The 22,410-nt window shown below is 46.8% G+C and overlaps 1 protein-coding gene across 1 annotated transcript in view; it reads right to left on the bottom strand.

Annotated features, from left to right (window-relative positions):
• LOC149337659 (ATP-binding cassette sub-family C member 3-like) overlaps positions 1–22,410 on the bottom strand; it is a 215,614-nt gene that overhangs the window by 108,810 nt on the left and 84,394 nt on the right. The window contains exons 11-12 of the mRNA XM_089553474.1: positions 14,603–14,806; positions 11,822–11,968 (exon numbers count right to left, since the gene is read on the bottom strand). Of these exons, the coding sequence (XP_089409600.1) occupies positions 11,822–11,968; positions 14,603–14,806 (351 nt within the window). The remainder of the gene's footprint in view (positions 1–11,821; positions 11,969–14,602; positions 14,807–22,410) is intronic.

Genomic DNA, 22,410 nt, shown 5'->3' with positions numbered 1-22,410 from the left:
CTCATAGATCCAACAAAAACCAAGGCAGAAAACAACAAAGCTATCTACCGGTTAATCCACCAGTTCAAGGGACCAGATTCAGCACTCCTGGAAAAAGTACGCCTTAAGTGCTTCGGGGACACACACCCAGCAGCTTACGCAGAGCGCTATCGAGGAAGTGAAAACGACACCTAGGACAGACCCATCACGCGAGAAGAGGTCTACGCAGCGATTCGAAACATAACCAGAAACACGGCCGCGGGTGCAGATAAGATCAATAACGCACTCATCCGCAACCTCAGTGATGAGCTAGTCGCAGAATTAACGGACTTTCTCAACAAACACTGGGAAGCGGAGACCGTCCCCGAGGAGTGGAAGCATGCGGAGGTTCTCATGATTCCTAAACCAGGCAAGAAACTACAAATTGAGAACCTCAGACCGATCTCGCTCACATCGTGCCTAGGAAAACTGTACGAACGAGTGGTGACGCTGAGATTACAACAGTACATGGAGGACAACGAACTGTATCCCCACAGCATGTTCGGTTTCAGAGCAAAACTATCGACCCAAGATGTACTACTTCAAATCAAAGAAGAAGTACTTGGGAACGTCCCCAAGAGCGGAGAAAACATAATACTGGCATTGGACATCAAGGGGGCTTTTGACAATGTCAGTCACGAGGCTATCCTTACGGGCATGAACGACCTGAACTGCGGGAGGAGAATCTACGGCTACGTCAAAGCCTTCCTCTCAAACAGAACGGCAACGATTGGCCTGGGGGAGCTCAGATCAGACAAATTTCTTACTCCAAATAAAGGAACACCTCAAGGATCGGTCATCTCCGCTACGCTCTTCAACATAGCCATGATTGGCTTGGCAAAACAGTTAAAAGCAATCGACGGCATACACCATGCCATGTATGCCGACGACATCACCATCTGGGTCAACACAGGCTCGCTAGGAGAGAAAGAAGAGAAATTACAAACGGCAGCCACCTGCGTAGAGAACTACGTCAGAGCAAGAGGGCTAGCATGCTCCACCGAGAAATCAGAGCTCCTAAGAGTTTGGAGAGGAAACCAAAATCGCACAGTCCCGACTAGCGACGACTTAAAGTTGAACGTCTACCTCGAGGGGAAGCCGATACCGGAAAAAAACACTCATCAGAATTTTGGGGATGTGGATACAGTCAAACCAACGCTGCACTCACACCCTCGTCCTACTCAAAGCATCCACTCTACAAGTGGCCCGCATGATCACGCGCATCTCACACAGACGTCATGGCATGCGAGAGGAGGACACACTCAAGTTGGTCAGAAGCCTGGTAGTCAGCCGAGTGACATACAGCCTCCCCTACTACAATCCCATCAAGAGTGAGGTACAACAGGCGGACGTGATTCTGCGCAAAGCCTACAAAACCGCACTCCACCTTCCTCACAGCACTTCAACCGAAAAGCTCCTAGCCCTAGGACTACACAACACTTTCGATGAATTGAGAGAGGCACAACTAGTCTCCCAACTGCGCAGACTACAAAAGACCCCATCTGGCAGGGAGCTCCTAAAGAAACTGGGCCGCGCCGATCAAATTCAAGAAATACAGAGGACAGAAACAATTCCGGACGAATATCGCAACACACTAAAAGTAACGCCAATACCCCGGAACATGGATCCCAACCTACACAAAGCACGCAGAGAGGCAAGGGCTGAATACCTACAAAAGACATTAGCACCCCAAGAAACGACGGTATACGTGGACGCAGCCACATGCACCAGAACAGCGGGGCAGCACAACAGCAATGCGGTAACAACGGTGATTGACTCGACCCTACGCGAGATCACCAGGGCATCACTACAAGACTGTACGATAGTCGAGGCTGAGGAAGCGGCCGTCGCTCTAGCGGCAGCGGAGGGCTATCGGTCTAAACGGTCTCTAAAAATCCTTACAGACTCACAAACAGCATGCCGCAACTACCTACGCGGCAGAATAGGGCACAGAGCGCTCCGCATACTCCGCTCTGGGGGCCACATAACACAACGACAAACAAACAAAGAACCAATCAGGCATACGATAGTATGGACGCCGGGACATACGGGAGTAACAGGGAACCAAGGGGCGGACTGGATAGCTCGAGAGTACACTTTTTACCGAGCATCCAACGTAGGCGACCTCGAGGGGAACGAACCTGTACCCCAAGATTATTCGGCGATACTAAATTATTACAAGGGCTGCAGAAAGCGGTATCCACCACCGGACAACTCCCTTAGCAGAGAGGACTCTGTCGCGTGGAGGCAGCTACAGACGGGCTCCTACCCGAACCTACACGTACTCAAAAAAATGTATCCAACACAATACAATGACAAATGCCCTTGGTGCCAAGAACCCCCCACGCTGTACCACATAACGTGGGCATGCCAGAGGATAAGCGTGGTACCAGTGATAACAAACCCGAGTGCGGAGCAATGGGAGGGAGTGCTCTCCAGCGATCGCCGGGTCGACCAAGAAGGTCTGATTCGGCGAGCAAAACTGGCAGCAGCATCCAGTGGAGCCCTGGACTAAGGGCAACCGACCTTTGAGCAAGATGGACGAAGCCATCTAAAAACCGCCGAACACAACCGAATCTAGAGCTAATAAAGTTTTCACTCACTCACTCACTCCGGGGCACGAACGAAATAACTCCTATCAAGAGCTTTGGACTAAAAACTTTTCTGCGGTTTGACCAATGGCCATCCCGAGTAGAATTGCGGATGCAACTGCGCGGCAATCCTAGCGGCGGCGGCACCTCAGGGGGCACTTTCACTGTCTAAAGTGCCTAGAGGCGAAAGCGTTTTACGCGCCACTTTGACTGCCTCTTTGGCACTGGTGGCGTCACCACTGGCTGACGCCACACATATAAGTACTAATTACTAAGCAATGACAGATTACTAATTAATGGCTAATTACTGATAAATGACTACATACTAATGAACTGCTAATTAATGACGCTTAAGCTTCGCCTTTAGGAGTGGAACGCGACAGCGTGTTGAAGCGCTGCCACGGAGTCCACGGAACGCCACCACCCGTTCGGCGCGATGCCTTGCCTATTGAACGCAACGCTTTCTGAAGAGAAAACCTTCACTAGGCTCGTCAACACCGGGTCTGGTGGGCGCTTTGACCAATTTTAGCCACAGCTGCACATGCGCGAAACCGAGCGACGTCACGCGGAGCGCAGGCGGCCGCTGCTGCCGCAGCCGTCGTCGCCGCGGCGCGCTGACTCCGTCGTCTGAGCGTCGCCGCTTCTCGTCCTCGCCACCGTTTTACCCTTCGCCGCTGCCGCGCGGTCGCCGCCGCCGTCCCAAGAGGAGAAGGTTCTTTCCCAAGGCGTTGCGAGAACGCGTGAGCGGAGGCGGCAGCCATAGAAGAGGAGGCAATCTTCGCCACCGTTCGACCTTTCGTCGCAGTCGTGCGCAGTACACATTTGAAAGGAGGGGTATATACGGCGCGCTTGCCCACACAACAGGCGCAGACACTCGCCATGGAAGGAGAAGAAGCCACAGTCGGACGGCGCAGAAACACCGATCCACAAATGGTAGCTTGGGAGTTGGCTGAAAAGCAGCGAGAGCTTTTCGCTTATCCAGGCTTAACCTTAGCTAAGCCACAGCGAATTTTTGAGGAAAGGAAATGGCGCTGTAATTCTCTGTCATCTCGATGAACACCTGAACCGCACGATACAGGAAGGCATAAAGGAAGTCGGAGTGAAAGAAGAAAGAGGGGCCGTAATGAAGAAAATGAAAATTGTATTTGGGAAAAGCAAATTATGCAGTAACACCCGGTGAACACCCGTCATCCGTTTGTAGACGAAGGGACGAAGTGGGAGTGAAAGAAGGAAGAGAAACAAGGTCCGTAATGAAGAAAAAAAAAGTGTATTGGAGGACAGGAAAGTACGCAGTAACTGCCTCACACTCGCTCCCCGCGCATGCGCAGTTGGGGCTCTGTGGGGCTAGACGCAATCGCTCACACCTAGCCTAGTTTTGCTTCCGCAACAAAAGGAATAAGTGCATTTTCCTTGTGCTCAGAAGCATCAGTGAAAACAGCACTACATGTTGCAAATTTTTCCAGATACTCTTCTATAAGCCCATTTTAAACAAGTGAAGGCAAATTCTTTGTTTTTCTTGGGAGGGTATTGTCAAAGGGAATAGCAGCATCGGTCCGCGGGTTTTGAACCTTCACTTCAGATGTGTTTGGGACACAGATTTTTTCAGCAGGGAATTTGTGAACACAATCTGAAGAGGCTTACACCTAGGCCAAATAATGCCAGATAACAGACTCGGAAATGTCGTAAATATGCCGCGAGCCAAACCTGGAGTAGGCTCCAATGCTCTAAGGAAAGCTCGCTAGTTAGAATCTGGAACCATGAGTTTAAATCTGGCATTCGCGCATCCATAGGCAGCAGAGCATTTGCCGCACTTTTTCGTTGTCCAAGGCACAGACGCAGAGCACGTCTCTAGAAATTAATCAAAGGTTGAAGCTTGTACCTCGGATAACCAGAAAAAAGAACGCAACCAAATCGTGACAGTAGCGGCTGAATTTCAATGGCGGCGATATTTTAGAGGCCGGTGTACTGTGCGATGTCAGTACACGTTAAAGAACCCTAGGTGGTCGAAATTTGCGGAGCCCTCCACTACGGCGTCACTCATAGCCTGAGTCGCTTTGGGAAGTTAAACCCTAGGAAACCGGACCTAAACCAAATTCAAGTAGCGACCCTACATACCATTTATACTGAAAGGGCAAAGTGTCCCGGCGCATGTCTAATTTTTTCTAACTAATTCTCACCGAGCCTTCAAGGATGCACTCATCTTTACGCACATTTCTTTGAATTTTTAGTGGCAAGTCTAACTGCAGATCGTAGGTAATACCTAGGTATTTTACGGTATCAGCTTGTGGGATTGGGGTATTGCGATACAGCAAGGAGATGTAAAAAAGGGATGCCGGCATTTAACATTTAACACTAACCTTAGGCTGTCCAGCCAGATTTCCGGTGGGTTGAGGTACGCTTGAAGCCCCCGATACAAAGTGTGGACTTCCTTCGCAGAAGCGAAAACTACAATGTCGTCGGCGTACTCGTAGGCCTTGACTGCTGGGCGGACAGGAATATCTCACATGAGTATTTTAAACAGTAACGGCGAGAGCAACGACCCTTGACGCGCACCCCTCGGCTGAGCGTATGTGTTGGAATTCTAATGGCCATCAGTGCACAAGAAATGCCTATTGTTTAAGAACGCTCTTATCCATGCAAAGAGGTACGAAGGAGATTTGAGGTCAACAAGCTTATGAAGGAAAACACTGTGCTCAAAACGGTAGTATCCCTTTGCAGTATCCAAAGCAACTAGAACTGAGACCTCCGTTGGCCTCATTGCAACCCTACTGCGACACTTGCTCAGCGGCGGTGGCGGAAGCAACAGCGGCACGGAGTAACTGCAAATCCTTCACTTTGCAGTTCTTGGCCAGGCTTGCAGCGATACACCTGGTGAACTGAAGTGGCAAGAGCGACGACGATCGGCCCCGCAAGATAACGACACAAGCAGCGCCAGCCAGGAGCATATAAAAGGACAAGGCTCACCTGTGCCCCCCACACTTGCTCAGCGGCGGTGGCGGAAGCAACAGCGGCACGGAGTAACGGAGTCCTTCACTTTGCAGGTTGGTGTGCTTTCACTTATTGAAGTCATATGAAACCTTCTGCCAAACGCCGCCGCCGCTTGAGTCTGTGCTGTTGCTGTAGTTGTTTTCTATTGTGCCGCATGCTTTTCCATCGCGAGTGCTATGGGTATTCCTGTTTGTGATATATGCCTGGTTTGTAATCAGTCACATCCAGCAGAGGGCTCGTCCCTTACCGGCTCAGAATGCCGATACGGTTACCACTAAGGCGCTTGTTCTAATACGACGTAAGCTGCCTACAAAGCAATGACAGATATCGATAAAAAAAGTTGGAAGTGTCAAACATGTGTAGTTTCAGCTGCTCGAGGCTCAAAAATTGTAACAAAGGTACAGAAGGAGCAGTCTCTGACAGAAAGGATGCTAATGGAAATCAACAAAAAGCTCTGTGAACTACCGGAAATCAAACAGAAGTTAGATATCCTTTTCCAGGTAACAGAGACAGTGGAAAGTATGGAAAAGTCTGTTCAGCATCTTTCAGATCAGTATGATGAAGTGCTGGCCAAAATGCAGCTTCAGTCCACTGAGATTGTCACTTTATCAAAAAGGGTTGAAAAGATTGAGGCACAGATTCAGTCAGAGAGCACTAACCCCGAAGTCTGCGAACTACGACAGCAAATAAACAGTCTGGAACAGTACAGCAGGCGGAGTAACTTGGAAGTACATGGACTTGCGCAAACCAAAAATGAAAACTTGTTCCAAAAAATCAATGCTATAGCCCAGGACCTAGAGCTTCCTCAGTTGACTGAGCACGACGTTGAAGGCCTTCGTAGACTGCCCGCTAAACGTGGCAAAACCCCGGCAGTTCTGGTTCGCTTTTCCTCACGTGTAATGAAGGACCAATAGATGGCAAAGAAGCAAAGTATGCGGGAAGCTGAATCCACAGTGTACTTTCTTGACAATTTAACAGCGCAGTACAAAAAGTTCATGTGGATGATGAGGACAAGGGCCACAGAAAAGCAGTACGAATATGCTTGGCACAGTAATGGAAAGCTTTTTGTGCGCAAGTGCCAGGGTGAAACGGCAATACGGATCGCGTGTGTTGCTGACCTGGAAAATATCATCTGAGCAGGCACCGCCTCTACTTCGCCTTACTGATCAGTTTTTTCATTATTTTTTTTATGGCATCACAAACAAAGTCTCTTTACTACAATGCTTTATCTTTTAACTCTGCGGTGCGCAGTTGTCTTGTTCACGAAAATGACAGGATGTCAGTCTTTCATGCGAATATTAGAAGTCTAAAAATAAGCACTTTGAAATGCAATCAGCATTGGATTCCCTGAATCACAGATTTGATATACTTGCGTACACCGAAACATGGTTCACAAATCAAAATGATGTTATCTTCTTTCGTGGCTACAAGTTTGAAGGCGTGTTCAGAGAAAACCGTAGAGGAGGTGGCGTCGCATTGTATGTTAAAGAAAACCTTGACTATGAAGTTTTATCAGATTTTTCTCTTGTCGATACCCACTACGAATCGGTTGCTATAAAATGTCATGGAACACTGATCGCTTGCATTTATCGGCCCCCATCTAGTGAAAGTGCCGAATTTATCAAGTTTGTGCGTGATCTTCTTGAATATGCTTGTATCGTAAATATCCCTGTTGTTTTGGTTGGAGACTTTAACATTGATCTTTTGACAAACAGCTCCCCGCGACGTCTTTTTTGTGAAGCCATTGATGCATTTCTCTGCACCAATCTTATTCAGTCACCAACAAGAATAACCTTAGAGAGGGACTCATTATTAGATTTATGTGTTACAAATCATGAGTTATCAAGAGTGCTATCAGGTGTGCTTACATTTGATTTGAGCGACCATCTGCCTATATTCTGTTTTTTTCCTCGGGCGATAAAAAAAAGGAAGCAAGTACCAACTCCCCAGATAGTATATCGCAGTTTCAATCAAGAAAACTTAGCTAGGTTTAGATCCATGATGGAAAGCACTGCCTGGAGCGAAGTTCACAATGAGTTAAATCCTAGTATAGCGTACAATATCTTTCTTCAGTTAGTAAAAAGCAAATATGATACCGCATTTCCTTTGACAGTGGGAAAAACTCACAAAAAGTCTCGAAAGCCGTGGGTTACGAGAGAGTTATATCGACGAATTCAAACCCGTGACAGGCTTTTTGACAAATTCATCCATTCAAAAGATCCAGTCATACTTAAGGAATACAAAAAACTTAGAAACAAGTTAGGCTCTGATATTAAAAAAGCTAAGAAACAGTATTATCAGAATAAATTTTCAGCAGTCTCCAATTGCCCTAAGAAAATATGGGATTGTTTGAGCGACCTCATGGGAAGGGCGACAACCCATATTCCCAGCACATTAACAGTCAATGGTGTTGAATACAGTGGCGCTGCTTTGGCAGACAAGTTTAATGCTCATTTCCTATCCTCTGGCGAATCATCTCAGAAGCAGGATAGAAATCTTGAAATTGCTCAGTATATTGCCTCTCCAATTGGTAGTTCCATATTCTTGAATCCTTGCAGCGAACATGAAGTATTCACATTTCTTAGAAGCCTAGACAAATCCACTGCGGCAGGCGCAGATGAAATTAAGGCCGAGCCTATTATTGCTGTTGCCGATCTAATTAGCTTGCCCTTGCAGCATATATGTAACAACGCGATAGTTCAAGGTATTTTTCCAGATGGTATGAAAATTGCCAGAGTGGTTGTTTTACACAAAGGTGGCCCTTATGACAATATAAACAACTACAGACCTATATCTGTACTCCCTTTGTTTTCTAAACTGCTGGAATATTTGATCAAAATCAGACTGTGTAAGTTCTTTGACGACAGACAAATTTTTGTTAACGAACAGTTCGGATTTCGTGAGAAGAAGTCAACAGAAATGGCATTGCTTAGTATAAAGGAAAAAATATTTTCTAATATGGATGGCAAACAATTTACAGTTGGACTTTTTTTAGATTTCAGGAAGGCATTTGATTCAGTTAAACATGACATTTTATTTCATAAGCTACCGTTTTATGGCATTCGAGGAGTTGCCTTAAATCTGATCCGTACTTATCTTTCCGGTCGCGTTCAGTATACATGTTTGAATGGTCATCAATCACAACCTGGTCAATTAATATACGGTGTCCCACAAGGGTCTATTTTGGGTCCAGTATTTTTCACTCTTTATATCAACGATATAATAGCCATCCCTCGAACTCCCACAATAATTTTATATGCAGATGATACCAGTGTACTTTTTCTGGCATGCATCTTAGTAATATTCAGGCTGAGGCAAATGCATGGTTACAAGAATTGTCTTTATGGTTGAATATAAATAAACTAGAGTTAAATGTTAATAAAACAAAGCTTATTGTATTTAAGGCACGTAACAAGCCTGATAACAGTGAAATTATTCTTACATTCAAAAATAGCGTAATTGAGCGTGTTTCTTCCTACAAATTTTTAGGCATAATCTTTGAAGAACACTTGAGTTGGACCCTGCATATTAATAAGATTCATGCCAGCATATCAAGGTCATTATGTGTAATATATAAACTTCGAGACCTTGTTCTGAAATGGCTGAAGTGGCAGTTATATTATACCCTAATTCAATCACATCTTCATTATTGTTTACTTGTTTGGGGATCTACAACGAAAACTAACCTCACGAGGCTGATAACATTACAGAAAAAAGCAATACGATATGTCGAAAACCTTGCATACAATGATCATACAGGCTTGTACTTATGCTAAAGCTTACCTCCTTTCTCACCCGAATGATTAAAATTCTTGATGTCCCTGTTTTTCCGTCAACTCTTTGAATTCTCGTGTTTTTCTTGTTGTGATGTGCCTTGTAAATATTTACTTTAATTATGTCATTGCAAAAGTATGCACCTTCCTCCTACTTTTACCTTGTATAATTATGTGTTGTTTTTTGTAATGAGAGTGTATGAAGCTCTTGCTTCTTTTGCCGCTTGTTCTGAGCATTGTGTCGGGTGCTTGGGCCCCGTCAGGCAGAGTGCATCTGCCTTTTGCCCCTGTATCCGAGACCTTGTTGTCTAAATAAAGATCTATCTATCTATAATTCGTGTATGTGCGGGGACAAAATCGGACACCCTCGGCGAAAACCAATTTCAGCCTCACTGAGGCCATGTAGAATCGATGAATGATTCGTGAGGCGGTTGTTCACCACCAGTTCCAGAAGATTTACCAAATTTGAAGTGGGACAAATGGGCCGAATATCGTCGAGATCGCATCCTTTTCCCGGGTTCTTTAGTAACAATATTATTTTGCCTGTTTTCTAGTCTAGTGTAATCCAGACTTTTTCAAAAGACGAATTCACAATGTGTTGGATATCCTGGCTAAAGTCTTGAGGTACACCTTCAACATGCCAACTGTATCTCCTTCAACGCCAGTGGCGGCAGACTGCAGACCAATACCTATAGACATTAACTCAAGTGGAACAACTTCAGTGGAGACTGCACGCAAACGCGGTAAGATCGATTAAACCGCACTCCGTGCATGAAAACGCAGCATGCATGCACACACACAACCGTGCACTGGCGTTGTTTATCGCGCCATGAAGCACGTTCAATGTCCTTCGCTGCTTGACACGCAGTAGCGTTCACGCCCTTTTCTACAGCGTTAGCTGCACGTTGGACAGCCTTTGAAATTGGTGTATGCCTACTTGAAGCTGCTTTTAGTGCCGTTGGCGAGCATTTCTATACATGGACTTGTTGTTCTGCATTGCACGGACACGGCGGTTATTTAAAAAACGGAGAGTCATCGAATCACAAGTTACAAAGACGACATTTTGAAGCACGTAGCTCTTGAGGCTGCCAACTAGAGCACAGGGCCGCGCAAAGCTGCGGCAGTGGCAGAGTGGTCTAAGATATTGCAAAACGATGCTACTCTTCCCTGCCTCTGGTTATAATCACTCTCCGGGAGCTGTGGCAAAATGTTCTATCCGGATACAATTCTGAGGTAAAATTTCGCAATTGCTCAAATGAGTTCAGCCTCACGTTTGGTCGCACGTTCGGATTCTTACCGGGCGCCATATTTAGATTCAGGTTCGTGGTCATGCTGGACAGAATGTTCTCCATGATTTAAAGGCGATGTTGGCCTGAACATCCAAAGAATGGGAGCTGGAAGCATTTTATGCTTAAAAGCATGTTGCAACCACGCAGAGTGCACAGAATAACAATGAGTGTGTTTGCAGTTGTCTGCTGTGCAGTCAGCATGGCTACACAATGAATTTACCTGGAAGAACGGCTGGATCATGCATGCAGAAGAAAGTGTTCATTGTACGGGCTGCTGCACTTCCTAGTGACAATCACTTTGAGGAAGTGCGATAACGGCGCATATTGAGAAAAATCAGAACAACTGAAAAAACTAGCAGAGTAGTCACCAACAAATTACTCTTCTTTTCAGATGCACTATGTGGTCTTTCTAATATTTTTCACCCAACAGTGGATTTTACTCTCGAAAAAAGGAGCAGGTCGTATTGATTGGACACCTTCATCTCCTTTGAGGGCTGCTTTGAAGCAAAAAGGCGAAGCAAAAATATCCCTCCTGAAACTTCGAAAGCAATAGTTCCGTCGGAAACCACCCTTCGGCTTTGAATTCAAATTTTCGATACCTGTGCTACTTTTTCCCTGCGTGCGACGCAGAAAGCAGACGACGCCCGTGTGCAGTACGGCCCCACATTTCCTTCTGATTGTAACACCTGTGGCGTGCTCAGATCCACACTTTTCCACTACCTTTGGGAATGTCCTTCCCCAAAGGCAGTATCCCCCATCCCCAATCCCACTCATTCTTCCTGGGAGGTTGCTTTACGGACCGCTCAGCCCAACGGCCAGAAATGGCTGGTGGATCGGGCTTTACGTGAAGCACAAGCCCGTGGACTCCTGGACCAGTAGGAGACCACCCTGGAAGATTTTTTTTTTGTAATAAGACGTTGTTTTCATCCATCCATGTCAGAGTACGTTAAAGATCCCCAGGTGGTCGAAATTATTCCGGAGCCCTCCTCTACAGTACCTCTTTCTCTCTTTCACTCCAGCCTTCCTCCCTTCCGAAAAGTGAGCGAAAAGTGAGCGAAAAGTGAGCGAGCTATCGCGTCTTTAGTTCCCTGATAACCGATCTGTGCGCAGCAGATGTTCGCATTGGGCATGTTTTTACTTTAAGAGGCGAATAATCAGTTACCTGGCTCATATTCCTGAGCGCCTGCCCGCAGCCACTCATGGTGAGGTCTGTAATGCACAGCAGCGACACGCAGGAGAATGACAGCGCAGGGGTGAGGGCGATGCCAGGCTCCAAGAGTGGCAGCGTGAAGAACAAGATGATCGTGAGCTGTAACACAGAGGAAAGCGGGTGGAATTATTGGAGTCAAGTAGGCTACACTGTTACGTAGGCCGCCTCCCATCCACCGCCATCCTTACCCCACCTTCACTCTCCAATTCCTCCCGCCGGAAGCACTACCCCTCAACATTCGGCCAACCCTTTCCTCCAGGCCACCCAACTGTCCACCTAAGTCCATCGACTAGAACCTCATGCACCACTAGATTTCATCGTCACCAAAGTGACGGTGAAATCAAAATGAAAGATACAGCGCAAACTTTGCTGTTACTCTCTTATCTCTTTCATTTTTTTTTATCCCCTCACCCCCTTCCCCTCGTGTAGGGTAGCAAACCGATTATTCTTCCGGTGAACTTTCCTACCTTTCCTCTTATTTCTCCTCCTCCTCCTCAAGGACTGCCATGGGCTAGATGCGGCCACCAAATTTAGTATTTACGAAACCCATCCCTCAGGAATTAGCACTGACCTTCAACGTAGCGCAGTAAGAAAAAGTGGCTTCGAATCCAGCAATTTCAGTGTACAGTCCTGCTTCTTTCGTGGAATTAAGGGTGGTGTACCCTGCTGCGTGAATATCAAAGGAAAACAAAACAGCTTTGCTAATAAAGCGTTATCTTTTTTTGTCCAATTTTTATCAGCATGGTTGTTTTGAACATGTTAATAAGGAAAAAAAACTTGCATCATTCCACATGAAACGAAAAAGAACGCAAATTTAGCTGACATGTGCAGCACTGCATTGATGAGTAAAACTAATTCTTTGGTTTATAAAAGTTTGGTTGATGTGTTGTTTGCTTAAAACGTCGCGTATTGACCCTGGATGCGTGTGCATGCTCGCCGATTTACGCGTATATATGCGCGGCGAATAACTTACTATTGCATTTTTTATAGTGCGTTATTTCACTTTCTGCTTCTTAAAGCCGGGTTGTGCTATGACGTCACACCCAGGGAAGAGCAGCAACCTTGGTCACGTGAGCTCTAAACACACTGCTGCGAGAGCGAATTGATGAATAACTCGAAGAAGGATCAGAGTTGGTCAGATGTTTAGGGCAATCCCCTAGGGTGGAGTATGATTGTAATAAGGAAGTAATTACTCATTGAAAACTCTGTTCCTGCTTCTAGTTATCGATCAATTCACTCTCGATCTTCCATAAGCTTGCCGTCACGGCTAGCTTAGTTGGTAGAGCGACTGCTCCGGTGAAGCAGTGGTCCCCTGTTCGAACCCCGTACCCGGACGAATTTTTCTTTAACTGCGAAGTTTCTGAGAATGCTGTGTAGCTTTCGTTTGTAGCCGTATGGCTGCGCTTGGGTAGACGGCAATGAGTAATTCCTCCCTTATTACAATTCTACTCCACCCTGAAGGATTCGCCTAAACATTTGGCCAAGGTGCAAGCAAACGTTGATTTCAGATCATTGCTGTCAGAACTATGCTGTGGATGACCATTTATATTTTCTAAATCTCGTCTACACGCTCTCCGAAATCGGCCATATTGCGCTTACAGATCCGGCTGACTCGCTAGGCCTACTCCTAGCGCTGATGAGTGTCGAAGGGTGAACATATGAAATGTAGTAATAATACTACGGACAAAGTATATACAAGATCAACTAGTCAGGTCGTCGTCTTATCGACGCGGTTTCCCTCTGCCGGCGATGCTGGTGCCGGCTTGTGTGTCAGCGAGGGCATATAGTATAGCCATGTATAGAGCCCACCGACCACTGAGTCGCCAACGCGGCGCTTGCCGAAGTCCTGCGTCACCGCTAAGACTAGGCCACGTTACAGTGCTGTGATGTCACTAATATTCACTTATATCGTTCCCACGGCTTTACGTCATTCAGTAAAGCGCTGGCGGTGGGTCTCGATCGTGAGACAGACTGCTTAGGGACTCTTTGGAGCTGAATTAAAATACATTTTAAGCGTTTGCTGCATCTAGTACATCGCCGTTGGTCACTTTGCATACCGAAAGAAGCCCATCAGAAGTTCATTAATGCCTCAAAAAAATTTTTCTCAACCCCTTAAAGAAAGAAATCTAGCTGGGGCTCTCAGCGGGAAGAACTACCGATTACATGAGGCAAGAGATTTAAGCAATTGCGTGCTTCCGACTCGGCATCCAGTGAACAGAACCGCTGAGTTCGTACACGCCCCATGGTTCAGTTGCTATGGGGCCAGGCTACTGATCAAAGGTCGCCAGATCGAGTCTGGGCTGCGATGGCCGCAATCTGATCGAGGCTAAATGCCAAAATACTCGTGCGCTGTGCGATGTCAGCGCAAGTTACAGAAACCCACTTGGTTGAAATCGTTCCGGAGCTCTCCACTACGGCTTTCGTCCTAACCCATGTGTCACTTCAGGACGTGAAATCTTACAGGCTACTAAAACTCCTCATTTGAACACGTGCTATAATGTTCTCTTTTCTGCGCAGTAAACCACGGCTCTTCACTGTTTGAGCAAACACTATGACGTGTCGGAAAGTTCACGTTGACGGATTTTTTTTCTCTTATCGTGCTACAGTGGTGGGAAATCGAAACCTCGAACTTTCGAACTTGGTTGGTACAACTAAACGGCAGGTAAGCGGCATCGTCAACTTTTAGCAGTCGGACAGGAGCTGCTGCTTAGCGTATTTACCAAGCACACTTACCACTGAGCTGGTGGAGGAGTATACGCTGTCCAAAATGGCGTCCAGCAGGTTTACTCTGAAGAGCCATTTGATCTCGGCGTCCCTATAGCGAAGCACCCGCTCTCGCATAGCGTCTTCCCAGGCGTACATCTTCACGACACGGATCGCTGAGAGGAGGTCGGCTGTGGCCTTGAGGCGCTCGTCGCGAGCCCTGGTCGCTTTTGCCTGCGAGGAAACAACTAACGTTTAAGGGGTATAGAGGACATTTTAAAGATTGCCCTGATAGGTTGAATAGCTGGATTTAATAAAAAATGTGATAAAGCTCACTCAAATCAAAGTAAAGTTTTCATTAGTAAGAAAACACTAAACGATTATATACAGGTAACACTTCTACCGGTCGTTTTTGCGCCCAACGTTGTGTCCAACATTATCGGAAACAAATTTTGAAAATTCGAAAAATAGTAGGGTACTGTTATAACAAATATTGAACCAAATGGTCAGTTCTTCTGATGTGTAGCAAAACAGTTGTTTTAAACTTATTTGATCACTCGCATCTAGAAGTTAACACTGCTATAGAAAAATAATGTGAAACGCCTTTGACGATTGCATAACATTAATACCAAAAAAATGCAAACCTGTTGAAGGTTTGGATGTAATCTTTTTTATAGTAAAGTCGTACAATATATGAAAAAATTGCTTTCACAAACTTTTCTCGTAGAAGAATCCTATTTTCCACAATTTACGGGTATGCATTGCCGTTAGAATTTACTTGTAACGTGCATCTCTGAGGATAGGCTAAACTGCCCATCACTTGCACCACATGATCACTGAGGTGTTCTCGTCGTAGACGTCACGAGTCCTAGCTGGCTAGCGAGGAGAACGCTGTTACATTCTCTGGTCGAATTTTCTGGGTAGTAAATGCGTCTTGTGGTGTGTGTTTCCAGTTTTGCCTCTTGAGTCTGATGTCTCCTACGTCTGTGGTAAATACGTGTTTTGTTTTTGATGACAAATTTGAAAGTAACAGGGCGCAGTGAAAAGGGTAAACTGAGTGACCGGGCTAGTCTGGAGGGGATGGCCAGACGGCTCTTTGTCTGAGCAGCCCTCCCGCGAAGGTTTTTATCTGTGTTTTTAAATAAAGTTTATCTTTTTTTCCCCCTCTCTCTTAAAGTTTTCTTATTCTCACGAGTCCACTTTGAACTGCATTGACAGCTGCATTCAGGACGGTCTGCACTGTAACCATCGCCGTGTGTAAAAAAAACGCTTTCGTAACATGACTACATTCTAACCATCCCAAGAAGGTATATTTTCTTCCAGCCAACGAAGTCTTTACCTCTCACGTTATAACATCCAGTTCTTTCTTGGATCCTTTATCAGACGAACCTGAATTCAAAAGCCAGCAGTGCTTGTGTGGGCGGTTGCATTGTCATGACGCACGAGCAGTATGGCGTAAAATTCAAATTATTTATTGGGCGCTCTTCAGCCCACAAATACTCAACACCTCGGCGGTCGTCAAACAGAATACCGCCGCGTGCCGGTGGCTTTCAACATGAACAAACAAGGAGAACAAAGCTTTGCGGCCTTACTCATGTCTCAAAGAAGCATCAACCATATGCTTGAATGAAAAGGAAGAAGGCAGCTTATGGAGAGAAGTTAAAACAATAGAAAATACTCTCCTCTCTTGCAGCCGGTTCGCATTTCAGAGGAGGCTATATTTGAAGGTCCCTCTTTCGAGGTTAGGACCCATTGTGTGTCTACCAGTTCTTCTGTCGTTCGATACGAGCTCCAAGGGATTCTCGTTAAGCAGTGTGTTGTTGGGACTGGGCATCCCAGCCTGTCTCACTGTGTGGACTGGAGAGTCTCAGCTTGCTACCACTGTTGCGCAGAGCTGAGCGAAGAAATGGTCGAGGCGACGGCGAGCCAGCGGACGTTTATGTACAGTATGTACAAAGGCTTTACATAATAGGCACAAGGGCCGAGACCACCACGGGCTAGCACAAATGAGTTCGGCGGTGCCCCGGGAGAGCGTCTCTCTGGCGTGCTGTCTCGTCTGCTACCCGCCTGCTGCTCCGCCTATGCGCGGCTCTGTTTTTATAACCTTCAGTGACTTTTGCAGCAGCCAGCCGTTCGAATCTGCAATCAGGTTACGGCACTGGCCACCGTTCGAATTGGACGAATGGCCGAGAGGAGCTCGGCTGTTGAAGGTTTGCACCCTGGAAACGGCTGCCGGCGAAGCGTCGTGCGAGTCTCGAGCCGACGCTAGCGAGGAGGGGAGGAAGGGTCTGCGCCGCCATGCCAGGATGACTTATGCTGCAAGCCGCGACATGTTAGAGAGTACGGGCTTGCTTTGCGCAATGGCGGACGCACGGCGCTGGTTTCCACAGAGGCCAGCGGAATGCGGGCTCAAGCGCAACAGTGTGCGGTGCGAATGCATTATTGCAACTGGTCGGTTACCTGTTTCACTTTACATAAAATTCTGTCAAATGTTCAAAAATTGTATTTCATTTTATTCTTGTTAATTCACATCTGTTTAATTTACTTGATTTTTTCAAAAATAATATATATATATATATATATATATATATATATATTCTAGTTTTCGTCATTACACTATTATACGACACTGCCTCTCGCCTTTTTTTCCCCGCACAAACACTGCCTTAGTATTCACGACCTTGGCCTTACTCTTGTTATTACTCTTGTTATTGCCTTGTTATTACTCTTGTTAGCCTTTGTAGCACGTAGCCCCCCCCCCCCCCCCTGTGGGTAATGCCATGTTTACTCATTTCATTTGTTTATTCCAGTTTTTCGCGCAATACAAAAAACTGAGGACGGCGAGAAAAAAGCAGTGTTCCACCACTGCTTGACAAGCCTCGCCGCCCCTGAATGTTGGCAGCAGCGCATGATGCACGAAAAAAAGGGCACACACATTGACTGACGTATGAGCATTAAGGGGCAAAAAATTGAAACAACACTCGGTACAAAATGACTCGGCATGACAGCAGCATATACACGAACATGTCGCATATTGATAATACCAGTTGCTACTGTACAAATAGAGACTACATTCTTATACTATTACATACAGCATTTCAAGCGTGGTGCTTTCCAGAAAAAAAAATAAAGCTTTAGTTAGCAGCGCTGTTAGATATACAGGTTGCTAATAGAAGACAGTGACATGGTACTAAGTTCATTCGACAAAGGTGTGCTTAGAAGCCGAGGCAAGATAGACCCGATCATCATGAAACCATAGTTCGTTCTGACTTGTGGGATTGCATACCAGCCACAGCTTCTAATGTGATAAGACTGGCGAGGTATAAGTGTGACAAGATTAGAAAAGTAGCTGTCATCTTTGGATATTGTTGGCTTATAAAAGCATGCAAACCTCTAATCAAACAAGTGTATCACAGAAACAATCCTGTTCTCGCGGAAAATTGGCGTGATTGGTGAATCATAAGGTAAATTGGAAACAGCACGAAACATTCTTTTCTGGAGAACAGAAAGTTTATTAATATTCGTCACAGTCGTATTTCCCCACATAAGAAAACAGTAACTTAAAGACGAATAAAAAAACGCGCAATACAGATTCATCCTGACCTGCAAGGGTAAAACATTTTTAAGGCAATAGACAATTCCAATAGATCGAGAAAGGGTAAAAGAGATAGCCTCTACATGGGCATCCCATGTCCTTGTCGATGTAAACTGAATGCCAAGAGATTTGAATATATCCATGTATCTGATAGTATCGTGACCTAAATAAATCGGGGGCGGATTTAGCACGTGCTCTCCCTTGGGGTAGAAAAGTAACGCAGCAGTTTCTTTCTCAGTTATCTTTAGAGCATTGTTAAGTGACCATGTTTCTAAGGCGAATAGAGCTTGGTTTGCAGTGTCAGTAAGTGATTGGATATTATCGGAGCTAAAGAAAAGGCTTGGGTCGTCCGCGTATATGATGTAATACCCCTGCCACACGGCAAATTTAATGTCATTCCTATCGAATGACATTCGTTCAAAACGACATTAGTTTGCTGCCACATGAGAAAATCTAATGTCATTCGATGAAAGCGACATTAGGTATCGAATGAGTTCCCTGAACACATTCGCTTGCGACGTCCGAGCTAATGTGTTCCCTCGACACCAGAGACTTGGTGAGAATATACAACGAAAAACACGATTACAAAAACGTCACAAGCACTGTAATATTTCCGCGTCCCTACGATTGTGCTGTCGTTCATTTATGTATATAAAAATGCCAAATAGAATTGGAAAAAAATAAAACTCACTCTCGCTACCAGCCTTGCGTGGTTAACATTCACAACATGGCGACGCCCAGCTCGCCCGCTTCGGACCGAATACTGCGTCGCCGCTGCATTTTTCGACGCGATAGCTTGCTCTAAACGGTTGTATTCGCTTTTATTTTGTGCATTCTCATCCCTCCGTAACAATATAGGTTAGAAATATCAGTCGCTTTTGAGATAAATTTCAGAATTTCTTGATGCTAGGCTTAACTATGTACGGCGTACACTGTCGTCATAGCAACGACCCCGAGCGAAGTATTTCTCCAACTTTGCACTAGAATCTACATTTTAATTTCATCCAATTGATTTACATTTAAAAAAAACAAAGCCTTGGAATGCATTCACTACTGCCGTTAATAAAAGAGAAAAACGTTTTTTCGGCACTCAGTTCAGGAGGTTTGACTTGCTATCGTCTAGATGGCGCCACAGTATGTTATGCTTCTCGCGCGCTACGCTAGTCACACCCAACCACCGTGCTCCCTACTAAAACTGTTGTGAGGACGGGCGGCAGTGCGCGCAAGGTGCGCCCGTAGCATGCGCAAAGCTTTTGCGGACGCACAGCTAATACTGTCTAATTTCACCATAGAGAGCATTTCACAATATGACGTCCGCCATTTGCCTGCCGCCGCTGGCTGAGGTTTGGCTTGGCTTGGACTTGTGGTGGATAGCAGTGATCAACACGCTATTGAAATCAACGTTTTTAGATCCCTCTCACAGCGCGCCTATCTAAATACGTTGATTAAAATGAGGATGAAGATTTTAGAATCGGTTTCCATTAGCAAAGCAATACTTTTTGCAACGTATTGAAGCATACATCGAAATTTTTGTATGCTGTACTCACTGTACTCTTTTTTCCATCGCAATCGCCATCATTTGCAAATGACATTAATTTTTTGCCGTGTAGCAGCGCGCAGAAAAAATGACATTAAGTCGAACAAATGTCATTCGATGAGAATGAGATTAAATTTGCCGTGTGGCAGGGGTATAAGTCGCTTTCTCGTACAAGTTAGGGATATCGTTTGCATATATGTTGAACAGCAAGGGACCCAGAATACTACCTTGAGGTACGCCTTTGGTTATGGCTAGTATGTCGGAGCAGTAGCAGTCAATTTGTACGTACTGAGATCTCGAGCCTAGATATGATATTGTTGAGGATTAGCGGGGTCGCAGTGGAGCACCAGAGCAAGATGACCAGCGTGGCAGGCTTCTAGTCCTGAACAGCCCGTGCCGGGTGTGCGCCCCGAGCACGCGCTGTCCATCTTTATTTTCTTCTATCGCGGGAACGCCGATCTCAGCGCATGCGCTTTATAGCGTCGCCGGGCGCTATAGGGCCCCCCGCCTAGACGGAACGTCGAAATGTACGCGCCGACGTGGCAGGGATGGAGTAGCCACGGCAAGCAAGCAGGCAGCTAGAGGAACAGTGTCGCTAGAAGGTCCGCTAAGTTCATGTCAGGAGCCGGGAAGAGCCGTCGGGTGGAGTGTGCCGGCTCAGGTGGACGAGCCTGGCTGCTGCGCAACGGGCGAATGATGACACAAGTGTCATCGATGTTGGAACGTTGTAGCTGATGTTGATGGGGATTTGGCGCGCCGTGTACGCGATCACAAGCACAGGAGCGGCCGAAACGGCTCCATGGACTGACAGCAGCTGTGATTTGACCGTCGACACAACGGTGACAGCTGTGACGATGCCGGAGGAAGTTGCTGGGCTCAATGCCAGGTGCTTGGATGAAGCGGGAGTGGCAGTCCGGAGCGACTGGCCAGTGCTGATTCGCAGGGTGGGTATGGTCGGCTGTGGGTGGCTGCAAGAAAGCTGCGGCAGTTACAGGCCGTACAGCTGAGACTGCTACATCAGACGGATGGCGGACAGCAAGAGAGACAGCTGGTGGATGGACAACTGCCGCACTACTCGGTGCGGGTAGCTCTACCATTCGTTGCTGAAGGTGGCTCAAGGCGGGCACCAAAGCCGACGCTTGCTGCGACAGTGTCGAGCTACCCGGGTCAGACTCCGACAAGCGGTTGACAGTACTAAGGGCTTGGGGTGGGGCCCCTTGGGCAGGCGGTGTGGCCGCCGGGGTAGTGGGGCTAGTATGTGGCATATGCTGCGGTGGCGGCAATCTCACTTCGCCTTTAGCACGATCGCTCAGGTCAGTGAGTGACGGCTTTGGCGGAATGAGCGATGAGGAGGCAGGTGAGCTTTCGGCTGGCAGCGATGCTACGCAGTAGGTTACAGAAGTTGGCGGAATGGGGCACTCGTCGAGGAAGAGCTGGACTGACGGTGGCACTATTGCAGATGAGAGAAGTTGCTCACCGGGCTATGCCGTAGAAGCTGTATCGTCCTTATGGGAGGCGGTATGGCCGGAGGCGCTGAACAGGGTGGCCCGAGGCGCATCTCTCGCTGAGTTCGCTGACGTGGCAAACCGCGGTGGGCCAGGCACCTCACCGAACTGCTGAGGGAATGACTTCGGACTTGGGGCCGTGGAGTCGTCGCACAGTGCTGCTAGCATGTCCGGAGTAGCAGGATGTGCTGTCGGAAGCGATGCGGCAGCGTCTGGTGCGGTCGGTGCTAAAGAAGCCGGGCCGGAGACGCTGGACTGGAGTGGGGGCGAGGCGGCGAGGGGCTGCTGAGGCGGGCCGGGGTCTGATGAAGGCTGAGTGGGCGCGAGCGAAGCCGCTGCAGGGCCACAGGCTGGCGGCGGCGAAAACGGGTCCGCTGCGTCGTAGAGCGGCGGCGGAACATAGTAGGCGCCGAAGTCAGCCAAGACGGCCGCACGCAGCTCATCGTATGGCCGGCAGTCGAAGGCAGAGTAGGTGAGCCGACGCAGGAGGTCGGGCGGGAGGATGTCGCAAAGGACTGCGTGTTTAAACGGCTGGATGGTAATGCCGTTCAGGTACAGCGCAGCCTCCAGTTGGGCGAACCACCCGCCGACGCCTGCTGGCCGGAACGCTGGGAGCGGCGGGTCGAAACTTCAGATTCAGATTTATTTCAACAACACTTGGTTGCCGAGGAGGCGAACAAAAAGGCAATCAAAAGTTGCCTGACGAAGCGTCCGCCCACTTTAGACTCTACAACTGAGCAGTGGGCAGGTTTAACCAAAGAAAAACAGACCGTAACACCAAAGACATTGCATATAACATTATACACGAAAACATAAAAAAGTGAAAAACAAGAAAAACAGCACATATTCACTTAAGACACACAATTAAGAAATGCTGCAAAAAGTATATTCGCCAGTCAACATTGTTACACAGAATTGCACATAAAATACAAATACCGGTGTCCCTGAACATAACAAAAGGAATGAAGAGCTTAACTAAGCCGGCCAAAGTAAGGTTTTCTTTTTTAATAGAACATGGATTTTTTTTTATAGGGCAGATATGTGCAGAAAAAGTAAGCCATTGCTATGTCACAAAAAGAAATGGGTTAGCTTTTTGCTAAATGCTTTCATGGAACGACTGTCGTAAATGGTTTCTATAATACCCGGGTACTTATTTAGAAGATCAGCGATTCGATACTTCAGCGTTTGTGTACCGTAGTTC

The sequence above is a fragment of the Amblyomma mixtum genome, chromosome 7, assembly GCF_055824585.1.
Source record: "Amblyomma mixtum isolate Tamu chromosome 7, ASM5582458v1, whole genome shotgun sequence".
Lineage (NCBI taxonomy): Eukaryota > Metazoa > Arthropoda > Arachnida > Ixodida > Ixodidae > Amblyomma > Amblyomma mixtum.
The sequence above is the reverse complement of the archived record's forward strand: the minus strand, read 5'-3'. Positions and strand labels throughout refer to the sequence as shown.